General features: G+C 38.0%; 1 protein-coding gene across 1 annotated transcript in view; it reads left to right on the plus strand.

Annotated features, from left to right (window-relative positions):
* LOC119773514 (copine-9-like) overlaps window positions 1-12,000 on the plus strand; it is a 165,129-nt gene that overhangs the window by 50,241 nt on the left and 102,888 nt on the right. Inside the window, exon 4 of the mRNA XM_038270498.1 lies at window positions 6,081-6,127. Within this exon, the coding sequence (XP_038126426.1) occupies window positions 6,081-6,127 (47 nt within the window). The remainder of the gene's footprint in view (window positions 1-6,080; window positions 6,128-12,000) is intronic.

Here is a 12,000-nt window from a genome sequence, read left to right on the forward strand (position 1 = left end):
CATTTTAAAAATTGGTGTTCATGGCCATAGTTTTTGCTTAGTGGCTTCTTGAAGTTGATTGGCTGGATAAGAAACTGGGCAGGTTTGAAGTTGGTTTTGCAATAAGTACTACTTTCAGGGAACAGGGATGTAAAACTCCAGTCATGTTTCAACACACATCTTCCTTCTTAAAAAAAATCTTAAAAATCATTCCCCTTCTTAAATGACCATCCCCCCCTTCAATCCCCTGTAACTTTTTATCACTGAATGTGTAAATTTCTATTATATATCAACAGTAATTTGTCAAGCTGTCTGCTTACCATTAGGCTGTGTAAATTACGGTGGCCTAGAGGGCACACGCGATTTCATTTTCGACCTCAGTGGCACAACCAGCGGAGCAGGTGACGTTGTTTTGAACAGCATCACGGCCAAGTGGCAAAGACAACGTGATTTAAGTGAGTTTGAAAATAAGGAGGAGAGGGAATCTTCCACAGGTTCCAGGTTCTAAGTTGCCGAGATCTCCCTCCCCTGCTTAGTTTGAGAAATAATGTTTTTATAATTATGCACGTTTCTCCACACAATCATACCTGCTCTCTGTGATTGTGGTATTAATTTCATAAATCTGGGACCGTAAGTATGAAAATAAGGAGGGGAGGGAATCTTCGGCAAGTTCCAGGTTCTAAGTTTAACAAATAAAGTGTCAGAAATGGTCTAAAATAGTGTTGGTGGCAAAATCAGGAATTGGCAGAGAATTTGTTCATCGCACACTGACTGAAACGTGTCTCCATACAAGTAAAATCGTATTAATTAGAATTGATCTGTCCACCAAAACTATCAATTTTAAGTCATCCATTTATAAGAAATTTAAAAACATGAATATGTTTAAAATTTTCTTTTTCGTTCATATCTCAATCCGTTTTCTCATCAATGGGCGAGAGTTTAGAGTGATGCACGCTCCTGCGACAGGGGAGGTAATTAGTTATAACTCATTTATTGCCAGCATGTAGCCTAGCTTACTTTGAATTAGCCAATAGAAGCAATACTGATTTTCTGATAAACAGTATATTTTATAAAATAAATACTCTAAAAGAATATTTGACAGGTGAGGAAAATTATTACATTATATATAGGATTATTTCATTTACAGGCTAATTTGAATGTATTTGAATTTTACAAGCAGTTTTTTTTTTTTTTTGATTTTAAAAATTATTTCAGCTGTTTCAATTTAATTGATTGAATTTGAATAAAAAAATACTTGACTTGAAAGGGTTCAGATATTCATTTGCAATGTTTTGTGAGGTTTTGTTCCAAATTTTAATGGATTAATTGCCAAAAGATTTTCCAAAGTAAAATCAAGGAAGTGACCTACCATAACTATGAAGCTGACCCCAGTGGGAAATGTGTCCTCTGAATTTGTCCCTAACTATGTAGGGGCAGTGATAGCCATGCTAGTCCGGGGGTCTGACCGCAGAAAGGTGCCTTGGTCAAGGTCAATGACCGGGGTACCTGATATTTAACAACAATACCATGCATATCGCCCTAGGTTAATAGACTATATTGATTAGGCTATGTATGCTTCCAAAAAAAAAAAGAATCCACCATCCCTCTTATTTTTTTTTTACAACTTGACTACTGCACATAAGTATATCCTTAAAATGATTTTGTAGAAAACCTCTCCTACCATGTCGAACAGCGGATTCTACTATTGACCTCTATGGCGTCAAACTACGTGTTGTGTAATTTTATCAGCAGATTATGAGTATATAATAACTTGAACTGGGTGTTATAGTAACTTAATATATAATTCAAATTAAGGATAAAACAATGATTGTTAAGTAAATGATTATAACTGAGAATTTGCTCAATTACCAGGTGTTATTCGTGGCTTACCTTTGTGACTGCAAGTTTTGGACCGGCTGTTAAATTCCAAGTTGTCTCTTAACATAAGTATATATCAATAACTTTGTTTATAAATTATGCTGAGTTATTAATCATTAGCCACAAGGAAAAAAAATCTCTGTCTATTTAAGTTGTTAACTCAAAGTACACTCAGCTGTTACAAACGGTCACTACTGTATTAAGCCAGAACACACTGAATCTGATTGTTTGTCTGATTTGACAGAAAATTGTATTGCACTGTTTAGCTCTCATTGAAGGTCAGTGGGGGATGATCACACCGGACACGTCTTTATGCGATGGGGTTGCGTAGATCAGACTGAAATAGCTCCCAGGTGTATTTAAGTCTGACTACGCAGCAATTCAACTGCAATTTCATGTGTCTGAAAGGAAGAGAGACGCGGTTACACAGTAAAACATATCTGGTTTGGGAGAAAATATAAAATAAAATCTGTTAATCGCATGAGGAAAGAGCCTTTTTTGGAGTTGCACATCACGTATATAGCAAGCAGAACAGACTCATGCAAAAACAATTAATGTAACATTAAAAAGAAAATTTTACCCATGATAAGAGTTCAGCAGGACAGAAAAAGGATAGTGATCCTCTTTGAGCCTCGCAAAAACAACGAGGGACAGAAACCACATCAATCTCCTTTGAGTGTCGCAACAAACAACAGAACAATGAGAGGCACCTCTTTATGGAAAAAAGGAAGAAAAACTTTGATAAAATTCCCAGATCTCTCCCTGAGAATCACATCTTACTGCCTCAGTCAACATAGAAACTGTCCCACAGTGTTTATTGCTGTGTTTTTTCTTTCATTTAGACAAACGTAGACCTCATTACTTTTTTAGCATAGGCATATGAACATTCTCTATCTGTTCTGGTTTGAGATGCTGTATAAGTGGGGCTTTGCTTTATTTAATGTGCCGATGATTTTTTTTATTATTCTTTTTATAACTTTTCATGACCTGTCCAAGTCAAAAGTGGGAAACTTTTTCAATTTGTGTATATGTGATCGATTGTTTCTTATTTCATATATTGAGTTATGCTATTTATCAACTGAAATGTTTTTACTCAGTCTGTTTCACCTGCACGGCCACAACATGTCTGTGAGGAGTGTTTGCATATTATTCCCATAACAAGTCAGATTCTTTCTCAAGGTTTGTTACTGTTTAACCAAAGTGTCTGTGTTATGTTTTCACTCTGACACAACCTTCACATCATTTCTATCATTATAAGTAAGGGAGACAAACTCTGTCTAGAGCAGAACAGAGCAGATCATCAAATTTGTGTGAGATTGTGGATGTCTTGTTCTCCATTTACTTAGCAAAGTAAATAAAGTGCCTACTGAGTAAATCTCTGTTTATTTTACTGGAGAGTAGTTGAATACTTTTTTTCACACGTCAATTTGGCGTTGTTGGCAGGGTGTCCTCGATTGTTTCTGGGAGCAGTGATGACAGAAGTGTCTGAAAAACCTAGACTTAATTCCTGGCCTCAACCCAAATAGATGGAGGATAGAGGACTTCTTATTTAATGTTTCCAGGTGTCAGCAGGAGATTACGAACTGATGTTTTTGAGACGGTCAGAAATCTTCAGTCGGCATGGCTCAACTATTTTTGATTTCAAATTAATTTCTACTGGGGACAAAGGTACAAAGATTTGCTTTTTTTCCACTTGAGAACAAAAAAACATACTCAGGGGTAATTCATGGAGGGCTTTTTCAAAATACTGAGAGGAAGGTTTTAAACATCACCAGAAGATATTTGATGAGACATCAGTAATCTAGGGTGGGATCCCCCCTTTTATCCATAATCAATACTTGAAACATCTGGAAAAAAAGAACTCCCTACCACTAACCATTGATTTTTAATGGAGACAGCAGTAAAAATATTCTGTGCAGATCTGGCCACCCCAAGTTGGAGCCTCTCTACACAGTCAATGTGACATAGAGATTAAAAAGTCGTATGCAGCTGGTCTGTTCTGGCCTTAAATAATCAGAGACAACCAGAATCAAAACAAAAAAGGATGCTTTTATTAAACCTAATTATCTCTGTCACATTAATATTATTTTGAATAAACTATGCAAACACTACAAGCTACTGGAATAAAGATAGAATACATCAAATAATAGTCAACATAAAATAGTAGTCCCTCAGTTTAGCAATATAGATGGTCTCTAACAAACAGATGTGTGAAAGGAGTCTTTGGTAACGTTCAACTCAGTCAGGTTTTACTTAAGCCACAGCTACCAATAAACACAATGCAGTCAATGTGACAGCACTGAAATGTTTATGAAAACAAGTTGCACTGTGGGTCCATAAACCCAGCTTTCTTCCATTAGATGGCAGACAAACAGGCGCATTTGAGTGAGAGCGTGTATAACAAGTGAAGTCGGATTGGAAGAACATGCAAGGGTAAAACAATGATGGCAAAAACACAACATTATGAAGATGGGACCAACAGCTGTAACAACAAAAACACATTTGGAATGTTTTTTCCTAAACCTCAGCAAAAATAGTTCAGGAGCTCCTTTTTAATAAACAAATCAGTATTTAGCCACTAATTCTACTCACTCTGGCAAGCTACCCATTAAAAAATATAGATTTTCTTAACTTATTGATGTCCAATGGGAGGGGAAGGACTGGATTTTAGTCTGGTTTTAGTTGTGAGCAGCTGTATCGTCCATGTCCGCCTCAGCAACTCAGGAAACTCAGAGTAAGTCTATATAGCAGAGGTAATAATTGAGAAATTTTAAACTTTTCGGATAACTTAAGGAGCTATAAGATTTTCTGCCCTATTATGGTTAGTGGTGGAGACAGTCTCAGCTTGGCAGGTTCATGGGATGAGAACCAGCACAGGAAGGCAGGCAGTGATTCAGTGGTCCGTGGATCAGAACCATTCAAAGTGCTGAAGGGACAATATGGGAGAAGGTAAAAAGGGTTATTTTGGTTGTTTTAAATGTACCAATACTTGAGGATATTATGTCAGAGTGATGGGCTTTGTCAAAACACATCAGATGCACTGATATGGAAGTTGTAGGCTAGTTTTGATCCGTGACACTGACAATGACAATTTAAGACATTATTCACCAAACAAGGGCTTCAAAACAGCTTCACTACAATGTCTCATTGTAGTTACCAGCTGGTTCCTACACTGTGGGAAGGGGGCATCCCATTTTCAACCAGTGTTGGAAGCCAGTCACACCAATCAGGTCTTCTGGAACAGATCACCGGAGATGATCTTACAACTGTTTAATATGGTGGAGGTCACGAGTGAAGAGAGGTCAATTCATCGGCTCCGCTGGCAAATTCTGTTGGTAGCTTCCGATACAGTATACCCTATTTTGTGGAGGGGTGGGGACATTTTGGCAGAATTTTTCTCTAAAGGTGCAGATATGAAATGGTTTCTTTAATTTTTTTCTTTAGCTGTATCTGACAGTCAAAATTCAGAGGTTCCCCTATTGCATGAGATCAGACAAACATTGCACACTTGAGGGACAGAATGACCACTGTAGCAGTGTGAATCCTAATAGTGGATGCAAGTCAGTGATGTGATTAACAGCACCTTAGGTACCAGAAGCTGAAAACAAATAGGGAAAATAACAATAAGCAGAATTATTCCATTTATTTATTTATTTTCATATGCAAAAAAAACCCAACTACTCACCTCAACTCACTGAAATAAAGATTTGGGGAAGCACCATTGTTATTTAAAACAAAACCGGAATAAAAAATCAACCAGATAAAACTTTCTCTTTTATTGTATTTAGCTTACCTACTGATCATGTTTAGTTTTGTCCAAATGGTTCTTGCTTGTTTTTTGAGTCACATACATACTATCAGGAAACAGCATATAAGCTAAATGTCATGAAGAGTTTATATTTGCATTATTCTGAGGGTTTACTAGATACATAAGTAAACCGGAAGTTTAATAATTTATATTCTCATATTTGCTGCTTGTCTTTGGAATAAGAAAAGGAAACAAATTCCCTTAAAGGGTGCTGGATTGGCTTTTAATAAAGAATTGTTTACTCACCTTCAGCACATTCGAATGCAGTGAAATTGGAACTGAAAGCAAATAATGTGATATCTGCCAGGTTCTGCTCATACCATCATGCTTAAACCCACTGGGTTTCTGCTAAAGATGAAAAGTATTAATTGTAATCCCAGTTTTCAGATCACTCTTCTTTTTCTTTCTCCTCTAGTGGTCGTGTTATATGTGCAGGGTGTGGGAACCAAAGAATGGAGAGAGGTAAGTTCAGAAACCTAACATCATTATCTACTTTCACTTTGTATGTGTGAAATAATGTAAAATAGGTGGTTTATTAAAAACGAATTTCAGAGAAAACCCTTTCAACTAAAAGCTTTCTAAATTTAACCAGAAGGAAATTTACCTAACCCCTCCTAGTGAGTTAAAATGAAGTTTTAAGGAATGCTTAACAAAACCATTTTATCAAACCATAAAAACTACTCCCAATACTAAAGACACATTTTTGCAGTCTGATCAATAAATGTTATTTTGTCTTGTAGTTGTTTGTTGCCAGGTACTGTATTTGATTGAGGTTCATATCTGGTTGGTTTATGTCTTTGTGTTTTCTACACTATCTGTTGATGCTTCACATGTTTATGTCTCGGCTCAGTTTCAACAAAATAGAGTTTAGCAGCTAAATGTTAATCTGTCAACCCTTGTTCTAATTGACCTGTATCACAGATGGTGTCCATGGTGGGGTCTCTTTGTAATACAAGTCAGCTTGTGGAGATATTTATTAGGATGGTAATGTAGCCCAATGGCCAATTCTGCTACCTTCACCAGTAGTTTTAAACCTTAAAATTCTTCTTACTGCAGTTGGAGAACCACACCATTATACATTCACAAAATGGTAAAAAGCTTTCTATGGGCACTCAATAAAAGTTAGTCAGCAACAGCTTAAGCTCTCTGAGAAATTAAAGTCTTGTTGAGCCTTTCTTGCCTGATGAGAGATGTTAGCTGTCCAGGTAAGATCATTTTAAAATCTTGACACCACTGAAATTAAAGGTCTTTACTCTCTCTACCTCCTCCTTAGACGGTAGAGTTCTAGGTGTGCTTTGATGTTCTGAAGTCCAATATTAGGTTCAGTCCTCAGTTTTTATCTGTTCAGTACCAAGTTGTTGTGTCTCTGTTTACACCATTCTATCAGCTGCTCAGCCTTTTCCTTGCATGCCGTCCTATTATGATCTGAAATCAGTTATATTATAGAATGTCACCTGGACATTTTACCATGATGTGGGTGGGGTGGGTGGAGTAGCAGTCATGGATACAGGGGACTGAGGCCCCTGTGGAGTGGCAATCTTTAATAAAAGGGCAAATGTGAGTCCTCTCATCCTATTTCTAGGGAAGTCCAAGGTCTACCTGAACGGCATACAGCCAGATTGTACAGTTTTTCATCCAGATTCGGGGATACATGTATTGAAATTTGAACTGAAATCCTCAAGCAGCATTCTTTCATAGGTGTTTTTTTCAGGTCCAAATGATTGAAAAGAGGGTTTAATGACTGGATCATCTGGTAAAAATTCCTTTACATAATATGCAAACTAGTATTTGATAATATTGGCAATGATACCTGTCTTTATCTGAGACAAGACAAGTCTCTCAGGGCATAGCCTGTAAGGCAGTGCACTATTTATACTGCAACATTTGTAGAAGTCTTAAGGTAGGTTTAAACAACAGATCCCAACAGCGAGAGGTTAAAAATAGTGGTGAACACCTCTGCCAACTGGTCTGTGCATGCCTTACTTATCTTCCTGGTAACACCACCATCTGTAAAGATGGTTCAAAGACGATATTGGTTCAGTTGCACTGAGTCATTCTTCTCTGGAAGTGCAGGTTGGGTAATGGTATTCATGTTTTGGTGATTGAAATGGGAAAATAACAGGTTCTACATGTCTGGTAAGCTTACATCAGTAACGAGTGTAACGTTTTTGCTGTTGTTGTAGATGCTGAGAGCCTTTATCCCCTACCACATGCACCAGGGGTCCTAGTTGCTACATTGTTCTTCTATACCCTGCTTGTCCTTGTGCTTAGATTACCTGATGCCATTCCCTAATTCTCTTTGTGCTGCTCTCTACTTCTGCAGATTGTGCGATTTGATTGCAGAGTCCTGTGTGAAGTAGGATCTTCACCCTACTGTCGAACCATAGATTCTATATGGGAAATATTTATTTGTTTTAGTTTCAACCACAGTATCAATGGAGGAGTCTCAAAAAAGTATAAATAAGAGCTCATTCTCTTGCAGAAATACAAACATCAGTCTTGTAGGGCTTCCTTAGTTTGCATACTGTACTCACTGTCTTTACAGGTAGTCTATGTCTGCAGGGTAGTGATTTATATTAAAGAGGCAGGGACAAATGTGGGACAGGATTGGTTTTGTATGCATGTGAAATGTTACAGTATACAAACGTTTTCTTTTCTCTTGTCAGGAAGTGCAAGAGTTTTTAGAATTTAGACAGAACAGAACTCAGGTTTGCATCATTAAAGAGGGAGATCATTAACTGCTGATCTTCTCCTTTAAGTTACCTCACACCTCTAGGAAGGTCCTAATCAGAGACACGATTAAAACTGTGCTGCAATTAGTCAAGTAAACAACTTGTCACCTGCTGTACACAGAGTGACACCGGAGCAGATAATCTTGCAATTCCCGTAAGATTCGAGGTCCAAGGTTGTGGAGACAAAGGTTATAGGTGGAACCTATAACTTTTTTGTAAAAGTTTTGGAAGGACATCTTCTGTTTTAAACTTTAGTTTTTTTCCTTTTATGTCCACATATGTATACTTAAAGGAATAGTACACCCAAAACATGATTAGCCTTCATTTTCTACTCACCCCCATGCTGAACAACACTCTGGAGTACTTTTTTGATATCTCAAATGCATCTGGAGATCTGGGAGGCTTCTTGCTGTCTGCTGACATTCAAATAATGGAGGTGTACGGTGCCCGAGACAGAAAGGTCCATAAAAGTCCACAAAAAACGTGTCAATATTCCTCCATACTGCTCGTCCAATGTATTCCAAGTGTCCTGAGTGGGTAGCATCCAGAATTTACTCGAAACAAAGTCATTTAGAATGTTTTTAGAGCATAAACAGCAGTGTATAGTATTTCCTGAAAGCGCGCACATGCGCGTTCAGGACGCTACGGAAGCCGGCGACCAAACTAGATGAAAGTGCGCATTCAGCGTCTGCTCTGCCGATGCAAGCGTAGAAGAAGAAATGTGCTGTTTACCTGTGCAAAGAAAGAAACAACGAAAGAAAAATGTCTGAGGACTTCAGTGTTGAGGAAGAGCAGGAGTTCTTTGCCGAGCTGAATGCTCACTTTCGTCTGGGTTGGTCTGCCGCGGTTTCCGTAGCGCTGTGAACGCGCTTTTAGGAAATACTATACACTACTGTTTATGCTCTAAAAACATTCTAAATGACTTCGTTTCGAGTAAATTCTGGATGCTACCCACTCAGGACACTTGGAATACATTGGACGAGCAGTATGGAGGAATATTGACACGTTTTTGTGGACTTTTATGGGCCTTTCTGTCTCGGGCACAATAGACCTCCATTATTTGAATGTCAGCAGACAGCAAGAAGCCTCCCAGATCTCCAGATGCATTTGAGATGTCAAAAAAGTACTCCAGAGTGTTGTTCAGCATGGGGGTGAGTAGAAAATGAAGGCTAATCATGTTTTGGGTGTACTATTCCTTTAATGTCACACTGTTCCAAAAAAGTAAAAAAAAACAACAGAAAAAAACAATCCTCTAGAGTTTGTTTCCAAGTTTGAAGACGTGTGTCATTATTTAAGGTTCTGACCCAAAATGCAGAGAACCACTCAGAGAGCAAGGCAAAGGTTTAACAGGTTTATTGCGGTAAGGGTTGAGGGGTTGGATCTGGTACTCAGAGGGCTGGTGAACCGGAACTGGAAGGGAGGAGGGAAGTTCACAGAGGTGGGTTCAGGTACCGTGGAAATCTTGGATGCCATTAGCATTATGCTAGTGAGGGACTCATGTTTGGGGGGGTTCTTCTCTCGCTTCAAATCCAGTCAGTATGGGTTGATCTAGTGAAGAGGGGACTTGTTGGAGAGCGGACAGGTAGACTTTCTTTGGACCCAGAGGAGTATGAGAGAGGACTGTTACTTGGAAATCCAGGAGGACTTGAACGGAACTTGTGGAGGTTAATCCATGATGACTTCCTGCCGAAAAGGCGAAGACAAAAAACAAGGTTAGGCTCAGTGAAACAAAGACTCAGTTATTCTCAGCTAAACTCAGCTTGGGTAGAGTACCCGTCGAGGTAGTGACAGTCCACTGCTTAAATACTCCTCCAGATAATGATCCAATGAGCCGCAGGTGTGCAGGGAGGCCCAACGAGGATGGGGCACCACCTGGTTGTGTAGAAAAAGAAACAAAAACAGACCACACAAACTAGATTCCTGACATATGGAACCTTAAACATTGTGTTTATAGTTGTAAAACTTTTTGTTCTTCTTTGTAAAAAGTTTCGTAATGGTTCATAATTCAAAAATAAATCTTTCTCTTATAATTTTGTCTTAAATATCCAAATTATATTTTAATTACTACATTAATAAAACATACAATACATTTTATATGTCCTTGCCTTTTAAGCTTTATGTTAAACCCCTTTCTTTTTTGATAAATCAAAAGCTAAGCAGGCAGAACACTAGGGGGTGCTACAAACTACAAGCTAATAACTGTCCATCCATCCGTCCATCCGTCCGTCCGTCTTCTTAAGCTTATCCGTGGTTGGGTTGTGGGGGCAGCAGCTTCAGTAGGGTGGCCCAGATGTCTCCCAAGTCACTTGTACCAACTCCTCCGGGGGAATCCCAAGGTGTTCCCAGGCCAGCCGAGAAACATAGTCTCTCCAGCATATCCTGGGTCTCCCTCTGTGTCTCCTCCCAGTAATAACCCTGATTAAAGTAATTTAAAACAATGGCACGCTTCCTGTTTAGTGATAACAGAAAGAAACGTTTGTGTCCAGAAACAATCATAAGTGTATTCACTATTTAATTTACTGATGTCACACACTTCCTGGTGAGATAAACCAAAGTATCACAAATGGGGCATGGCCAGGAGCAGATTTGCTAAGGAGGACTTGGATGTTTTATATTAGTATGTCCAGTTTTTTTCATCTTAGTCAACATTCTTTTCTCAATGTAGTTTTAGAAGAAAATGGTATATCTATACAAAAACCTTTTGTTTTGAATCACTTTATCAATTGATATGTTAATGAGAATGATGAGCCCCATATGTCTTGTTTTTCTTCTTATCAGCTTTGTAATACTTGTAGTTTGGAATTTATTTTGACTCTTTTACTGTTTCAGCCATTTCACTTTGTGATTTTTTTTCATGATCATAAGTGGTTCCATTACTCTTAGCAACCAGCTATGATCCTCCTCTCAGGCACCCACAAATGAACAGTTTTAGAACATCGAAGACTTCAGGCAAATCTCACTGTGGGATGTAAAGCTCTTGCAAAAGAGACACAGAATTTTTCTCTATGTTCTTCTGAATTTTGAGTTTTTGGTTTATTAGTTTTTAATGACTAGGCAATTAAGTGCATTCCTTGAGGTCTCCTCTAGTTAGTTAGATCTCAATTGACAATTACTGATGTTAAAATTACCATTTTCCAACACGTAAAAAGTTATTTGATTCAAATAACATATTCCTTCTGCTGTTACAAGCTGTAATTTTGAGACTGAGAAACAAAAAACAAGAATAAATAAAAAAAAATCAGCTACAGTTGGATAGAAGCTGCAAACACCTATAATCAGTCAAGCTCTTCTCAACTAACTACTTTTCAATTTCATGGCATCTTTTTTGGCTAATCTCCATGCAGTTTGGCTCTGTATGTCATGTCGCAGCTAAACCGAAAACATTTTCTTTAACAATAATCTAAAATCATTCCACTGCACCAAAACAGTAGTTTCATTTCATTTCATTTATTTTGAAACATGACATGATTTTACAATGTTTGCATAGAATGCTACCTAAACATACAGCATGTTTCAAAAAGGAGCAGGATGAAGCATAAGCTTATTAAACCCTACCCCTCAGTTACATAAGTCATGGTGGTAAAGGACGATTACAGTAAGACA

The sequence above is a fragment of the Cyprinodon tularosa genome, unplaced genomic scaffold (assembly GCF_016077235.1).
Source record: "Cyprinodon tularosa strain WSP-4 unplaced genomic scaffold, ASM1607723v1 ctg762, whole genome shotgun sequence".
Classification (NCBI taxonomy): domain Eukaryota; kingdom Metazoa; phylum Chordata; class Actinopteri; order Cyprinodontiformes; family Cyprinodontidae; genus Cyprinodon; species Cyprinodon tularosa.